Source organism: Notothenia rossii, assembly GCF_949606895.1.
Source record: "Notothenia rossii genome assembly, chromosome: 2".
NCBI lineage: Eukaryota > Metazoa > Chordata > Actinopteri > Perciformes > Nototheniidae > Notothenia > Notothenia rossii.
In genome coordinates, this window is record NC_136904.1 from 40648517 (window position 1) to 40667328 (window position 18812).

An 18812-nucleotide genomic window follows, 5' to 3' on the forward strand; every position below is an offset into this window, starting at 1 on the left:
TCAGCATCAGCCTTGTTACTCTAAAATTACGTCTTAAATAGGAATATTAGAAATGAAACAAATATTTAATCTTCAGAAATGTTCTTAACAAATGGAGAGTAATGCCATCTCTCTATCTAGTGAATAGCCAACATATTTAAAAAAATTCAGATATACAAAAATAAGCCTAAATACTCTTTTACTATTAAAGTCTAAAGCTAGACCTAAGCTGAACAGTTTTTTAATGGACAATTTAATCGAGAAACAAAAAAAAACTGGACTTGTGTTCTTGTTATTTGTTCTTCAAAATACATTAGTAAATACCTTGTGAAGGATTCACAATATAACTAATCCTCTCTAGGATATGAAATCCATTCATCTTTAACCAGATACTATTTCCCTATTTATTTTTAGTTCATGATAATAATGGTATAACAACCACACGTTTACCTCATAGCTAGGTTCTATGTCAAGATTTACCATGTGTGACATAATAATCAGATGTCTTGTTTGCCAAACAAGGATATTAAACTTTAATCTTTTCAGTATTCCAGACCATCATTAAACAATCAGCCTCCCTTCCTAAACATTAAGCATATCGTTCTACACCACCTTCTGGTAAACTCTTGCACAGTTATGCTGTAAAATCATTGCATGATTTCTTCAGAGTCTGAACACACTGAGACCAGCCTGTCTCTTGATCTTGTCATATTGAGAACAGTCAATGATTCATTGTCCTCTTCAGCTATAGTCAGTGGCAGGGCCCCAAAAAAGCTAGAACCGGCCCTGGTCAGTGGGCTCCAAGGAAACTCTCTCTGGCATTGGGATGTCCTGAGGGGGAAGGGACCTCTGGATCAATGTGATACAAACAGCAGACACACATTGTCCTCTGTGCAGCAGAAATCCCCCAAAACGGCAGTACCTCTTCACACCACTGTCGCCTTGACAACGAGGCACAAGCAAACTGTCAATACCTCCTCAGAGATGCGTTCTTTGCACACTTCTTCCGTTTCTGTAATGAGCAACTTTTCAACAACACACTGATTCAGAGTACAACCCAAAGGTGGCGCACAACTATCCAATGCTGCTGTAATCACAGCAAATCAGCTACTGGAGAACAACTCAATGTAAATCTCTCCCCCAGCGGGTGATAAGATAAAACAGCTGAGTGTCTATATGGTCAGGAATGCTGAAACATGTGAATGTTAAACCCATTAATGGTAACAGTCTTCCTTTTCTTCATTACTTCAGTTCTAAGTTAATAGGCAAAACAAAGACACCTTTCTTAACCACTATAGATTCATATTTTATATACTTGCTTATTCTATTCTTTTTCAAATTGTTTATCTAAGTTGTGTGTTACAAGCATGGTTAGATTGTAACAGAATACAAAACTAACTGTATTCAGCGCTATATATTTAAAACAAGTAATCTGATTACAGTTAATGAATATATTTTTGGAACACTTAAAGGAATTATTACAAAATGTAATCTTCATTATTACTAAAGCTGAAACCTAAATAAATCATTACGGAACAGCTTTCTGTCCTTATTACTTAATTGTTTCAATAAAAACTAAAAAGCATTGTGAAAACTCCCATTTTTGAGAACATCTCTCAACACTTTTATTCCATCTAAGCACGAATGTTTATGACAAACTCGTCCTATTAATCCCAAACGGTCTTTAATGGTATCAATTGTGAACTTTTCTTCATATTAATTGTAAATGCAACGTATGTTCTCTTTAGAACAAAGACAGGATAGTTGCAGTTTAAACTGGTTAATAGCAATTCTCTGTTAACCTAGATAAGCCTGTTGTTCTCATATCTAGTAAATATATTCGTATCTTATGTTACTCATAAAACAATATGACACTTTCCAGAATAGTAGTAACTCTATATAACCTGTACTCTCTCTATACTTCTTCAAACCATCTGACTTTTCTCTCTCTCTTCCTCTCTGCGCCCTGCAGCCCCTTTGTGTAACCGTGTGAGATGGCTGGAGCAAAACCTCGTACAGGACCTCTGTCCTGTTTAAACATTAACAGATTCCCTCTGACAAACTTACAAAAAACATCTTTTTACTTTCTACTCCTTCATAAACTTAAAAACACAATTCTGGTGGATCGTTTACGTTTTCAGTTTCCTATCTACTTTAAACAACCATCAACTGAGAGTAACTGTATATGATAAATACAACTCCTAAATAACATTACTATATCTATCTCTTCCAGTGAGTTTGTTATTTCATGTCTAACAAATTCTCCTCTTTCCATGTCTTATTCTAGGTGGAAAAATCCACTATTATATTTAATTTGAATAAAGCCTTAACTTTAATGTACTTCATATACTCAGTAAACCACTTTTCACTTTCCCCTTACGTTCCTGTATTTAATATAATTTTTCCCTTGGAATATAATTAAGTACAATCCTTAGTTAATGACAACTACCATAAAATTCACAATGCAATGCAACGGTATCAATCAGTTCTCAAAGACTATGTTTAAATAGCAGCAAATCATTGTTTCTTATTTATTTCAATATATCTACTACATCAAATCACACATTGGTCTGTTCATTTTCAATGTATTTCACTCCAACTTCAGGCATTAGAGAAAAAAGCAAGCAGACACACTCCGGGCTGCTGCTGCTGCTCTCGAGAGGAAAAAAGGGGGGGGACTCTCACAGACAAATACTGACACCCCCCCTCTCTCCCCCGCTGCAGCTCGCAGCCTTTTTAGGAGAAGGGGGGCTTCTTTCAACAATTAACACTTCTGCTATCCTTTTATTCAATGTTTCTGCTTGAACCCACTGTTCTCTTAAGCTCTTAACTCACGCTCCTCTCGTTCAAATTCTCCCTCTATTATGACTTCGTATCTATTCATCTGACTAAGGCTGTTTCATGTTCAATAATATATTCTATTTATTCACATGGTACATAAATATATCCTCCTCACTGTCTGTGCAGCTTTTAAGATGCGATATTTCTTTCAACAGAATGGGAGTTTAAACCCAACAGAACAAGAGATAGCGAGATCCGTTAGTTTCAAATGGCTTTTCGAAGTTTGCGTTTTCTCCTCTTGGATTTTTACATATAACTTAACTTTGATTCCGATGAACCTAAGAATTGTTATTCTGATTTGTTCCGGATGGCGTCTGAAAACAGCCACTGAATGTCCCCCAACGAGTCTTAGCCGTCTACTTTTGAAAAAAGTACGGGGCCTTTCACCTTCTTCTTACACACCACACCTCGTTGATTCACTTTTATTTGATTTACCTTTCCTACCTATCTAAAATATGTATTGTATATTCCACCTCAACAACTATGACACCGGAATATGTCTCTGACAACTCTAAAATGTAGTTTAGCCGATTACAGACCTTCGAAAGAAACAGGCTCGTCTGCTCACCTTTCAATTGTAGGATCCTCGTTTTAGTTGTCAGAGATTATTCTAGGCCTCTTCTCCGGACCATTCGCCCGCTGGCTGCTGATTTTCCTCTCAAAAACCCTACTCATCACGACACCACGTCCTCACGTCGCCACCTCATGACGTCATCATGTCGGGATTCACCAAATTGTTGAGGCTGAATCTCTGCTTCGCGCGTTCCTCTATGAGTTTTGGTTTAAAACAAGGAAAAGTCAAAGCACCAGGATAAGGGTTAAACAATAATCTGCTTTAATGGTCAAAATATACAATACATCACCCAATCACCTAATCACCTAATCACGAAGCACTCTGCAGAGTACTCCGGGCTCAGGTTCTACCACCGTGTGAGACACGTCTCAGGAACGGCAAGTCAAAAACAAGAGCGCCGATCTTCAAAACGATCACAACATTTATACACAGGTGGGGAGGAGTTTTGTCGCTTGCTCCTTCCAAGCTATTTGTTTATTGGCGAGTTCACTTCTGGGCGGGTTTGCTTTGTGTTTTTTCACTTTGGTTGCACAGTATCCATTTTCTCCTGAGCGACTTAGACTTCTGATGTTCTGGTCCGCACACTGACATTTCTACACCTATATTAGAGAGGTTTGATTGAAACTGATTCGTATAAATAATTCTGTGCTCAGCATTAACTTTTGGTGCTCGTGTTACATATATCTTCAGTTGACCAGCGGTAAACGGCTCTGGGCTGACGTCGTGTTCCAATGGAGAGACCGGTACCGCCCAACTAGAAAGGAGCGCTACCCTCAGCGTGGCCCAGCGTTCTAAATTAAGACTGAGCACTGCGCTTAGGGTTCAAATGATCTCAATTTTGACATCCATGCTGCTGACTTTTTGACGCACGACCAATCAGATAACAGTTGAATGTAGCTGCGTAAGTTAGCAGAGGAGGTAAACATAAAACGTAACTAGCCGTTTTCACTACAAGGTTCTGCGCCCTATCTGTCAGTGAGCAAAGAACAAATTGTGTATTCTGTAAAGGCCGCAGGAGGTTTAGGCGGGCTATATTTTTGTGCTTTAGTGGTCAGAATTTATATGTCATAACCAAGTGAGTTGCCTAACTAAGTTAAACATGCTAAAGTTATGCAATCTACGGTAAAGTGAGAGAAAATAAAGAGAAAATGCCAGTGAGTTAGGATAATTGTTAATGTGTTATGAAGATCAACATACAGTAGATTTGCTACAATCACACTGAAAAAATGTGCCACATTGTTTTAATATAGTGATACTTACCAGAAAGAAAGCTACATTCGGATCAAATCATAACTGCATTTTTGCTCAGTTAGACTCAAATATTGTTTCATTCCTGAAGTGCATATAGTGTTAATTAAGAGGTACTGAATTTAGGCTTTGCAGTTTTACAATATCCTTAAGACAATGTGTAGTTATTGCCAATGAACATCTTCATGTTCAACTGAAGACCCAGACAGGATGACATGTTTTATTATGCAACGTTTTCTGCCGTTCTCATAAGGGCAGCTGAAACGTGTCCCAAAAATGTAGAGTGTGGACCTCATGTCAAGGATGTAGCGAGGCCAATCCTTAAAGACAAGTTTAGCTTTCAAGCGCAGCAGTGGTTCAGAGATGCATGTGTAAGGCCAAAAGAGTTCAAAGCTGAAGTTCAAAGTGCTACTCTAAGATACAAAGACAAAACTGAAGGGGAATTTCAGAGAAGCTCAACTCAGTTCGGTAGGTGTGGGCTGTTAAGAAATGCATGTCAAGGCAAGTTAGCTTGGATGGGTTGTATGTATTAAAACATTGGTTTGGATCAAAGCGTCTTGTTTGCAAGCTTTACATTGCATTTTAAAAGGAGAGCACTTGTTAGTGTTGTATCATGCATTTATCATCGTATTTATTGCTGGATTGCATGAGTACTGAATCTGTAACCGTATGGTTGGAGGATTCTTCGTGTAGTGTTAAGATGCTGTTTTACATTTGTTGCATACTTTGACGCAAAAGGGCGTGCATTATGTTTAACATAAATTCCTATTTATTGTTTTTTTCTGAAGAAGCAGAAGCAGATCATTGCACATGCTGCATACTGTCGGCTAGGTCTTATGAAAAATGCATCTATACAATAATGTACCTAATTAAACATAAAATAATAAAAAGTCCCGCTTACAATTAACCCGCAAAACACACTGACTGACCATATTCAGCATAAATACGCAACTTTTGTTGAGCAAGGAGTGGTTATAGTGCTGAAATTAGCCAATATAAGCAACAAGTATTGCAATGTTTTACACAACACACATCATTCAACATCATTGCCCATCTCTATCACACATTTTTCACCAATTTTGCTCACCTGAAAATACAGAAACACAAGCACAACAATTCAAAGTAGTTGAATACTGTCAGCTTGACATTCTAAATATCATAGTTTCTATTGCTCCTTTTTTGGCGGGGGGTGCGCACCTGCGCACCAGTTTTGTGCAGCCCTGGTTATGACCCTAAGCCTATAGGAGCATAACCAGGATTGGAGCATGACTTATGAATGTTTCTACTGATTTCCTGAAAGCTGGTTTGAATTTTTTTCAGTATATTGTGTTCCTGTGATCACAACTTAGAAGCACTCCAAATGGAAGGTCACAGAAAGGCCATCTTGCGGCTGCAGGTGTTACCTTTCATGTAATTCCCTTCTGATCCAGCCTTTGCTCTGCAGATTGAAAAGAAAATCTTCCAGTGTTTCATTCCCACTATGTCACACTGAATAATTGGCACAAAATCTCAGCCTAAAGATGTGACCTCTGATCGTTTGCGCCAGTGGTTCTCAACTTTTAATTTGGACAGGGCCCCCTTATCCATTGTTCAGGTCCCTATCACCCCTTTCATCAGTTTTAATTGTCTTCCCTGAATAAATAATGAAGATTATTTTGTATGATGTAATTAATAATGCAGTCCTCATTGAAAAGAATGCCAATAATCATATGATTAAACTGGACAACTGGAATATCATGATCATTAGTTTCCTTGGTGCATCTGTATTTCTGAAGTGATGTACCGCTTAGAAATGTGAAATTCAAACTTTAATTAGTCATTTTTATTGATCTGAAATACACATTGAAGACGCATCACCCAGCATGGATTCAGTCTAATACTCCATTTCCTGCATTATTTGTGTCAGTTTAAGGTGGAAATGTCTTTAATTAGGAGAAAAAACCCGATTAAGGTTACAGGGGACACTTAGAAAAGATAATATAATATATTGCATTATGGCTCTCGTGCATTATGTATTGCATTCAAATATTTACTATCCTGTAAATTGACGCTTGTCATTGAATGTCATCCCTGAAGTCAACACACATGTAGACATAATTTTCACCTCCCTCCTCTTTTTGTCTTTTATTTGTGCAAATAACCTCTTTTAACATCCATGTGGCACCTGTCCTCTTCAATGATAGCCACATGAATGAATTTAAAGACATTTGTTAACCCCAGGACTTCAAAATCTCACGTGTTTCAGAATGATTTCTTCTCATGTTCAAAAACGTTTTGCACTTTTAAAGCACCTCTCACATATCTGAGAAGTACTAATACTATGAGAATAAAGTTGTATTAAAAAAATAATGACTATATAGTCATCTCATTTCAATGTCTATTGTTTTCTTTGGGTTATTTCTCTGTAGATATGCTCTGTCAAAGCACCATTTCCTTTAGAACAGATAAAAAGCATTTCTCTTTTTTATCCACATTTGTTCCTGTTTATTTCAACTTCTTTTTTCTTAAAAAAGTATAAAGCTAACCCTGTTCATGTTCGTTTGCCGACCTTGGATTTGAAATACCAAGGTCCCTTGAATAACTGAATAACTAATGACACTATTGATGTTATGATGTAGAGTGCCAGAATATATTCGGTGCATTTGGATGATCTGTTTATGGCTTTGGTTGTTTCTTAGCATCTTTTTCCTGACTCACTGAGCTAATGGTGGACATTGAATTAGATGGAAACGATTGGAAACTATGACAAAACTTGAATGTCTTTCATTCTCATCCTCAGTGAAAGGCCTTAGAAGTGCAGACGAGGTGCTGATGTGTCTTTCAATGTTTTTTTTTTTAATCAGATACCGGACCTTCGTCTCAGAGGATGCCGGTCCAAACACACTTGTTGCCACGGTGCTGGCGAAGGACCCTGACGGGGACGGGATCACGTATAAGATCAACACAGGAAACGAGGAGGGCAACTTTATCATCGACAGCCAGAAAGGTAAGACATGTTGGATTACGCATTAGTATGTGCTTTTTTCTTGTTTTGTGGTATCTCTAAGTTTGAATGGATTTAATAGATATCATTATGGGTTGGTTTAAGTTATAACGCTAGGTCAAACAATCAAGTAAAAGAAAAGAAAAGCAAAATAATAGGAATGGATAAATAAATAAAGACTTTTATAAATAAATAAATGCATTAATTAACAAATAAAACTGCAACAGGCAAATGCCCCACTGGATACATTTTTTCACTTTGATTTCTCCTTATTTTTGTTGTATTACTTATAATCCTATCAGTCACCTGTTTCTTCTTATAACTTCTCTTGACCTATTGTATGTTTTTGAATTAGCTAAAAATGAGTTTACCAATACTTAGGATTATTTATCTAAACGCCCCAAAACAGCTACATCACACCTTAACTCTACATTTTATACTCAGCCCGTATTTTGTTCGTGATGAAAATAGGAGGTCTCTAGACTAACTATATCAAAAAACCCTCTACAAATCAGACTCAATATCAAATAGTTTTTTCAAAAGCATGACTCCGTTAAAAAGAAACAGAAGGACAATCGGAGAAAGTATCATTGAACAACATAAATGGCATTACAATAATTTATTTCAGTTCTACCTGCATTGGTAGACACTATGAAATCCATCTATTTGTTATCATTCCCTTTCCTCTTGTAGTATAAACCACTCTCAATAGGATGTTGCAGAGTATGGAACTTTTTATTGTTTTGGCCAAAGACAGTATGGAAGTGAATGAGTCATTTTTACTTTCTATAATGTACAGTAGAGAAAAATAGTAAGTGACAGAATTGCTGAAGTAAAGGGTTTTTAAATGACATTCAGTTTCTGCCAGGGATCAGAACAGTCCCCCGTACATTGCCAAACGTGTACAAATAAAATCAGTAAACAAGGCACAGACAACACAAAAATGCATCCAGTTCCAATCCATACCATCTCCGACGTTTGGCAGCATGTCAGTTGCTTCTGTTTTTAAGCCAAGAATTATTTTATCTCTTAGCTTCTCTGTGTTCTAGATCCAGATTAAACACAATCCATCCAAATAGTCCCCTTTAACTGCTCATTTCCATGGAAATCAGGTTGGGCTGGACCAAAACGCAGTACAACCAAGCACCCAACAAAAAACACAATTTATTACAAGCAAGGCAAAATAGAGCAATACTTTCCGATGCATGAAAAACAAGGATCTGACAAAGACTAACAGAAAACCAGGAATTTAAATACTAACAGAACTAAGCACAAACATACCAAAAAGAATCAGGGTTGGGCAGACATATACTGGAAACCACAAGACAGGAAGTTAAAACAGACATGACACAGGGACAAAACAGTTCAAAATTCAAATGGACTCACAAAAACAGATGATGAAACCATGTCAACTCAACAACTTCAAAACCTGGTTCTGATTAATACTGCAATCAATTGTTTGACCATTTTACACAACTCAAATCAGCAGTTTTTCTTTTTCTTCTTTTTTTAAAACTGTACAGTGAAAAAAATAAACTGTTGGCTTTAATTAAAGATTTCACATGAGGTTAGTTGAAAGCAATAATATTAAGTTTAAATCAGGTGTAAATACAAAATATGAGTTCAACTTGATATTATTGCTTTCAACTAACCTAAAACATATGTGTGAAATGTATTGACATAATACATTTTATTAAAGTTTCAGTTCGTTCAGTTTAACATAACAGGATATAATATAACTTAAGGCTGCTTAGGGTCTTCTATTAGTGTTCCTTTTCACAGTTTCCATTTTGCACAATCCCTGAACTATCCACAAACAGAGCTCTTTTTCACAGTTATTTTCTGTCTGCCCTCCCTGCTATATTTACGTTCAGCGTATAAATGTAAAAGCGCCGCAGTTTGTCAAGCGTGCCTCAGAGTGTCTTGAAAATGCGCTTCATATAGTGTGTATATTTTCATGGCCTTCAGCGTATCCACTATTCTGTGGATGACGATTCCTCACTCGCCTTTTTTTTTCTGCAAGAAGCTTTGTGAAGGATATTTAAATCCTGACAGCTTATGTCACGGAGACGAATAATCAGCCAAAGTGCGAGGAGCATTTCTTTGTAACAGGATATCATCTGAGCTTTATTTTCATACGTCTCAACTTCCTCTGAGGCAGGAGCAGCTGAGCCAGAAGCGAAATAAGAAACTGCATTAGTGTGTGTGTGTGTGTGTGTGTGTGTGTGTGTGTGTGTGCGTGTGTGCGTGCGTGCGTGCGTGCGTGCGTGCGTGCGTGCGTGCGTGCGTGCGTGCGTGCGTGCGTGCGTGCGTGCGTGCGTGCGTGCGTGCGTGCGTGCGTGCGTGCGTGCGTGCGTGCGTGCGTCTGTCTGTCTGTCTGTCTGTCTGTCTGTCTGTCTGTCTGTCTGTCTGTCTGTCTGTCTGTCTGTCTGTCTGTCTGTCTGTCTGTCTGTCTGTCTGTCTGTCTGTCTGTCTGTCTGTCTGTCTGTCTGTCTGTCTGTCTGTCTGTCTGTGTGTGTGTGTGTGTGTGTGTGTGTGTGTGTGTGTGTGTGTGTGGTTAATCGGGAGGGGTGGCAATTTCATAAAGGTTTGACCCCTTTGTAAATTACAACCCCCTCTGAATCTGCATATCGTATTATAGGGTAATACGATGACTTTTACAAATTCAATTACTCAAATCTTCAAGGCACAATTTTCTCTGTTCGCCAGCAGTGACTTTCTCTGTCAGGATGGTGCGTGTGTACTGATAGTGGCGGTAATTTGATCAAGCAGGAGAAAGCCTTGGAGCTTATAACTGGATTCTATCTTCCATCTGATTTTCTTTTGCTTTCTTTGAGCGAGTAGCTTTTTATTAAAGTTCAATCTAAAAGCTAAGTTAAATGTCTGTCTGGATGGAGGCATCTTCCAATTTGTCTGCTCAATTGATCAATTCCTTATTGGCACTAGGTACACATTGATAGATTTAACAATGTATCTTTTAAATCATAGGTTCACTATAATTAGAGTTCATCAGAAGTATAAAACATCCCATGCACCTAGATTGATTATTTTCAACGTGGTTTTATCCATTAATTATTGTTTCTTTCCAATTAAATGCATTTCTTACCCAAACTATTAATCAACTACTGTACCAATGACCTATTTCAGTCTAAAATCAATATCCCGCTGTAATGAGGAGTTATGCAGCGACAGGCTTAAGATTTATGTATTTATTTTCCAGCTTTTTCTTTTTGTCTAAAAATGGTTATCTCCAGTACTTGACGCAATTTCCCAGAGATGGGTGGCATCATCTATTAGCTTGATTTGAAACCAAAATATAATAAATATGCAGTGATAAAAAAAAGGGGGAAAAAAGCAAATCTTTAGAATTTTGAAGGCTAAAATCAATTGGTTTTGACTTTTTATGATTGTTATTTTAACATATTTTGGTTTAGAATTGAAGGCTGGGCAAAACAAGTCATTTTAAAACACAACCTTGGGCTCTGGGAAATACCACTGCACTTTTTAGTTCCACTTTCTGACATTATAGACCAAGGACTGATCAGAGACAAGACACAGCTGGGGAGTGTTTGCAAAAACACAAGAGCAGCAGGCTAACAGAATCACACAACCACGTAGTCAGGAAAACACAAATGCAAGAAGTAAAGACAGACAAGACACAAGGAGAAAACTATTTTCAAAAATAAAACAGGAAACTACATCCAAGATCTTAATTTCATATACAATATTTTGTGTGAACTGAGAAGCTTAAAGCGTGATAAAGGTCTCATAGTGTGGACTTTGCGGAGGATGGGTTGGTCCTACGACACAAAACTTTTACCTAGACAGCTGTTTGTATCCTGTGTGACGGCATATGTAAACTGATGTCACACAGGATACATCTATCTCCCTAACCCTAATGTGACTTCCATGGATTATTCAAACCCAACCACATTTTATTGTTAAACCTAGCCAAGTTGTTTTTTGTGAAGATATTTGTGAATGTTTGTAACAAGCAACACATGTTGCTGTATATTTGTAAAGGAATAACTTTTTGTAGGATATCATGCAAACCATTTTAGGACGATATCATGCTCTCCCAAAGCCCAGTCTGCTCTGATTGGTCAGCTGGCCGGCTCTGTTGTGATTGGTCAACTGCTTAGGGATCAGTCGGGAAATGTCCCGCCCCTTAACATTATCACAATATGTTGGAGCGCTAGCCAATAAAACAGCAAGTGTTACATAGTGATGTCACTATGTTACAGTAGTAAACAAAGGATTCCAATGGAGGCATTTCAGGCAGGGGGGGAAGAAAAAATGCCTCTGGAGGGAACACAGGGATTCAAGCTTTTGCGGACCACTGACGTGTATAAAAACCTATACAACACACTACAGGAGAGGAAAACCCCCAAATGGTCTAATATGACCTCTTTAAAAGTAAGGTATGACAGTCATTACTCATGTTACACGGATGAGGGAAAAAAAGGAAATAATCTTTCTGCAACACAGTTCTGAGCTGCCTTAAATGTGCTACTGTCCTTCCCCTATGCACACCGTACATGTCTGCATGTGCACACCTTCAGTAGTGATAGATTTACAGTAAATCAGCTGACACCCAGTCATATTCATACATGCAGACCCACACAGGGAAAGAGAGCCTGATGCAGACGCACAAGGAGCCACCGCACAATCTGTCCGCCCCACAGTGTGTGGCACCATAACGCTTGTAATATGATCTTTCAAAGAGCCCAATATTTGGTCATTAAAACTATTTTATGACTCTTATAATGGAAAGCGAGCCTGGTGGATTCCGCCCACCCTCTCCTTCCCACCTCCTTCTCCCTCTGCCGCTGATGAAAATCGTTTATTGCCTCTTCTCTTGCTCTCGTTCCCCCCGCCTCCCCTCCCTAGTCATTCTAAATGTCCAACAATCATTCAGGCGATTGTTTTCCTCCCTTCCGGCTGCAGCAGCCTCCCTCTCCATGTTAATTTGCCTGTAACTCAGCACAGAATACAGTGTTTCCCGAGATTTAAGGTGGCCATTAGGATGCGAGCAGGTCGGTCAATATGATGATCACGCTCTTCCTATTAAAACCCATAAATACAGAAACATCCTCTTCCGAGGGGAGGAAGTATTTATTGACAGCTGAGGGGATATGCTGGCGCCAATAAATGGTGCTTCCATCATTTCCTTTTTCCCCCCGCTAAGTTTAATGGCGCTGCAAAAAAGAGGGTTTCGTTGCAGTAGGTGAGTTCTGTTTTCTGGGTGAGGCGGTCAGTCGTCCTGTCTGCCTTTTTTTATTTATGTTATCCAGGCTTTCCTCCTGAACTACTCCTCTGCATTGACTTTGTTGGGGCTGATGTGCTGACCTGTGCATGATCTCGCTTTATGTAAAAAATCCACATCGTGTTGCCCTCATTCTTCTCCCTGGTTCCCTCTGGCAAACATATTCTAACTTCTCTCCATCACCCTCTCTTCTCTTTGAGCTCATTCTGTTTTTCGTCATTCTTTCTTGCATCCCAGTCTCCTGCTGGCATGACGTTGACTGGAGGAAGCACTTCCTCCGTCCCTCTCCCTCTGCACCCCCCACCACGCTTTGTCCCCAGTGATCTGTGTTTTCTCTCACCCAGCCCTTGCTCCATCCTTCTTCCCTTCTCCTCCCTCCTGGCTGGCTTCATGTGAAGTGACGGATGCTCACTGACCCCCGAGGAAACATCTTCTCCATCTCTGATGAGCGATGATATGTGCTGGCCCTGTTGGCAGTGAAACACACACACACACACACACACACACACACGCACGCACGCACGCACGCACGCACGCACGCACGCACGCACGCACGCGCACACACACACACACACACACACACACACACACACACACACACACACACACACACACACACACACACACACACATACACACACGCACACGCACACGCACACGCACACACACAGTGCCATGACCCCGTACCACAGGGACACATATCTCATGGATTAGAAGAGACGCTCGCTCTACGCTTTGTTCTTGGAATGTCCTAAAACCTTTTCCATGTCCCATTTTCAACCACTTACGCAGCATGTGTTGCCCTTATCTCAGGCTTTTAGGCCCTATTAGATGTTTATGCCAACCAGAGGCAGAGTAAAGCAGGGATCAGACCGTAGGGCGCCTCCGGTGCTCCCTGCGTACGAAACACAGTGAGCCTCTCTCTGTGTCTGCTGCTGCCTTTACGGAACTGGTCACATTTATGTGGCCTTCTGTCTCAATTCATTAAGCACGAGAGCACTCTGCGGCGCTGTTGGAGCAGCGTGGGTGGAGAGAGAGAGAGGATGGGGGGAGAGTGCTTACACTCTTAATGCATCTTTGGTATAGATATACATGCCTTTCTTTATTTAAATTCACAATGCTGATGGACCACAAGTCGAATGTGTTTAATATTAGAAGATACATCTCTGATTACAGATTATATTTCAATCCATGATCTCTGCTTTACTCTCACAATGAGTATGGATACTTTTAATGCTGCATATGGAAATGCAAATCTGAATGTTAAAGGCGTGACCACCAAATTACTATTACTTTATTAATATACTGTGTATATACTTTAAAAGATCTGTATACTGTATATACTTCACACTTAAAAATATATCTGTTTAAATGCCAGGTGGTGGTTTTATCATTACAAGGAAACCGGCAGTAGCTCAGTCTGAAAAGGACTTGGCTTGGGAACCGAAGGGTCGCCGGTTCAAGTCTTGATTGGACCAAAAAGTTGTCTTTGAGTAACACATCAAACCCCCAGCTGTTCCCTGGTTCCAGTCCCCTTTTATCAATTAGTGCATGTCTATACGTCCTGGTTCTGCGTGTGTGTGTATTTCTGGCCTTAAAGGTGGGGTAGGTAAGAATGGAGAAACCAGCTTGAGTGCGCTAGAATCTGAAAGTACGCAGCCGAAAAAGACTTCCTTACAGAGCCCCTCCTCCAACACACACGAGCGCGCACATGACCAATGAGGGCACGTGATAAGTTTGTGCACAGATGGAAGGCTGACAGGCAGGTAGGCCATCCAGTTATTTTAGCCGGGCCGGCTCAGATAATTGGTCTTCCACAGATTACATTTTTTTATGTATCTATTGTCGAAGCACTTAATATATTCATTGCTATCGGGATGTTAAGAGCATTCCATGGAATATAACAAAAAGTGTATCTGAAGTGAATTGCCTACCCCACCTTTAATGTGTAATTGTATAATAACACCAGAGTAAAGAACTACATGTCCCCTCGGGATGAATAATGTATCTTAGTATGTTTACATTTACCAACAGAAACATGTGTAATGACGGTGATTATGTTTCTATATTGTACTGTTTTCTTTATACTTACCAGGTGAAACTTCCTTTAATTTGTCTGATAAAATGGCACAAACTATTTTTGTATCGATAATTCCCAAATTGTACTCATACACCACCATGACAAGGACCAGTGTCATTTTAAGTATATTATCTCAATAAATCTTGGATGGATTGTCATAATTTGTGTCCCTTTCAGGATGAATTGCTTCTGCAAAACTTCTTAAATTGAGGTTCAAGTTCTTAATTTGTGCCCCTAAGTAGATTTGGTTTGCAGTTTAAAGAAAAAAAAATGCTGCTACAACTTTTAGACTGCTCATAATGTTAAAGTCATCATTTAGCATGGAGCTAGATTACAGCTGTAACTGTCTGATGTACAAGTACTCTGCTAGACCACTTTATAATCTGACTGAGAGTGTTCTGTTCTTTAAAGTTAGGTTGCCAAACCATTGTGATTATGTTTTCATGCTGACATTAGCCTTCAGCTCAAAGTACTTTCTGCCATAGCACTGCGTCAGCCATTACCATGACCATCTTAGTTTTGCAATTTTGGCAGATAAACACTTCAGTTCATACCTTTCAGGCAGTGTAATACCACCTTTGACACAGTTACATGTTTTCTATACTTAGAACCTATTGTGTCTATAACAATAGCTAATGAAGATACACATTATGTTAATTGCATGAATGAAAAGATCTGCATTTAAATAGATGTTTTATTTATCTTTTATGATCAGTGTTTGTTGACCCAAGTTGGTGGCCTTTTCTGTTGCAAACAATTGTTTAAATTTTAGTCCCATTGTACCTCTATTTTGTTTATATCACAATCTTTTGTAAGCCCATTCTACAATGCAAACCCTATCAGCCCCAGCTACGCATCACACAATAGCCTATTTGGGTTTGGATAATGAGAAATTGGGAGCAGACCACCCAGTCGTTTGTGTGAGCAAATTGCTTTTTTATTGGAGCAAAGGTGACCAGGTGGGAGATTTGGTTATCTATCTGCTGAAATGGCCAAACCACAACTGAAATGTAGCAACACTATACTGGAAGAAGTGCTACATAAGCATGGTCTACATGAAAGGAGATACAGAGTGGATTACATACACATACTTAGTACTTTGAAAGGAAGGTTACAGAAAAAGTAGGGGTGCTGGTCAACTTCTTTATAACTCAGCCTATTTCAATTAGCCTTGAAATGTACATGGTAGACTTTTTAGATGCACTAACAGTAGAGTTCCCCTCATAATCAGAAAGGCATTTCAAATTGTATGCCATACAAATCTGCTTTGTTTCAAATTTTTAGTTTGGTAATAATTCCAATATTATTCAGTTTTATCCATCCTATCTTTTCATTTGTTTGGCCAATGCACAAACCAGCTTGTTCATCCAAGAAACCTGATGCATTTAGGGAGCGTGGCTTATGTATATATATTTTTTCTTTTTGGTATCTTACACTATTGGTTAATTTACAGGACATTCCAGGAAAGCCTCAAATAACCACCTACATTATGATTGGGCATCATTGCATGTTCTCTCCTAAAAATGAAGGTTCAAATGCCCCAAAAGACCCAAAAAAAAAGGGTGCTGTTGTAAAGTACGAGTAAATACATTACAGCTACAAATAAAACAAAGCATTGTTGGCATTGGTATCAAAACTCAAATTAAGTGTAGTTGTTCAAAACCAGTTAAAATACAATCATATAACATAATGGATGATAGCCATTTTTAATTAGTCACCTTCTTTTAATTCTCAACTTCGACCCTTGCCTCAGTTCATGTTTCTCATTCTGTACAGCATTTGGCCTTGGGGTTTGGCCACCCTGTGTTATGACGATTGGTTGGCACCTGTTTTTACAAATTTTCTTCATCAGCTGTGTTAAGAGATTACACCCTTGTTACTCCTGAACAATGCATAAAGCAAGGCTGCAAACATTATCTTCGTTCCCTTCAAATATTGATAGGACTAAATAAGCTATGAGTCAAAGAGTTGTTCTAATCTGACCGAGGCCTTCTGGGGCCCGCTCCTCTTCAAGAAATGTAACTGGTTATCTATTTCTGATGGGATGTTTGATAAACAACTTGGTGTGGGGAAAAGAGCAGTTTGGGTACAGAACATCAGAATTGGCTTAGGCAGAGGCTGTGTTCACTACAGGGCCTCAGCAAATGTCTTTGTCAACTCTCAGGCCCTACAGATGTAGCACCTCATTTCGGACGCCCCTACCGTAGTGGGTCCGTGATCGGCATGGGGTTGGCCCTCGCTGAAAGGAAAACCCCCCGCATGACTTGACACGCCCCCTTGATAAATAAATAAAATTATAATGAAACCAGCTGCAATGGATCATTGATCCACCAGGGGGAGCAGTGATTAGAAAGCTGCCACAGTGGAACTCATGTGAAATAAACAGCTGATAGATCTACAGGTATCTGATATAGCGGACCTTTGTTAAGATCCATATGTCACGGATAGGATCATATTCTGTGCTAAATGAGAGACATGTAATCATTTACAAAACATCACCATGTTTTTATTTAACAAAATAATGTTGTTTAATGCAGGTTGGCGTATACTACAACTAAAAAAACCATGGGTTTGTTTTTTCATCAGGAAATCCAGCCCGGCTCAAACAAACTATTTTTAATCATCATCCTCACGATCATTTAATGTATAATATGTTCGCCGAATTGACATGAAAGCACTAACAAATATGAATTTGCTGTAGTCCCCTTCATTACAACGTTATTAACGTGCCTTAACTCATGAATTCACTAAAAAGAGGTTTATTTTTAATGGAGCAGGACATCTCTAAGCGGTTGACAATTTAAAGCAGAGCCGGCCAACTAACCAATCAGAACAGACTTAGAGCCCATTCTGGTTCAAAGTAAAGTCTTTTTTTAACATTAAGGCATGGAAACAATGCACAATAGTGGCACAACATTGGATTATATACCTGAAAATGAGCATTATATGTACTCTGTTATATTATTATTATTATTAGTAGTAGTAGTATATGCTTCTTTGTGAACATTACAGGTTAAAAAAAAAAATTGCATTATTGTAAGATTCCATGCTTATGTGGCTGATGCACGGTATGTCAAACATGTAGACACTCTAGCAGGAGGCATTTAGGAATCATGTCATGTGTTTCTTTCAAATAAAAAGCCAAGGTGTGCAGAATGTTGTGGAAAAACTTTGCAAGACTAATACAAAAAAAAACAGATTCAATTACCGGTACACACCTCTGGTCGATTTCTGTTAAACCACAGCTTCTGTATTCCCTCTTAAGCCCCACGGACCCGGTTCCGGGGCCGAAATCACGTCATTTGCAGGAAACAACGTCTAAAGAACCTTAATATTTAATAAACTATGAATATTTTATATCCATATAACGGGAAAAACTAATTTAACTAATCTTTTTCATTTTGTTTTCAAAGAAAACACACAATGCTAACATTGAGCCTCTGAATTAGCCCCGAGCGAAAAAATGCTAACCTATTACTGCACTGAAAATCACTCCTAGCTCCCTTATTACTTATCCTAGCTGCACATCCAACACATCGTTTATGATCGTAAAGACACAGAATCTAACGGTGCCCACCTCAACACTGAAAGATACAAACTCGCAACATTATCAACAAAAATGTACAGCAACATGTGGCGCTATGTATCATACAACGCTAAAATGGCTTACCTTGGTTTTGTCTGTTCAAAACTGGTCTTCAATGGCATTAAAACGATAACAACGATTATGTAGTTAATCCATAGGTTAATATCCAATGTGTCTGTGTCCCCTATGAAGTGTTCTGATAATCTATAAGCAATAAAACTGCAATTCCGTTTTAAAATAGTAGAGCAGGCCATT

General features: G+C 38.9%; 1 protein-coding gene across 1 annotated transcript in view; it reads left to right on the top strand.

Annotated features, from left to right (window-relative positions):
• Positions 1–18812, top strand: part of LOC307030058 (neural-cadherin-like) — a 597902-nt gene that overhangs the window by 278260 nt on the left and 300830 nt on the right. The window contains 1 exon segment of the mRNA XM_079666281.1: positions 7486–7628. Within this exon segment, the coding sequence (XP_079522407.1) occupies positions 7486–7628 (143 nt within the window).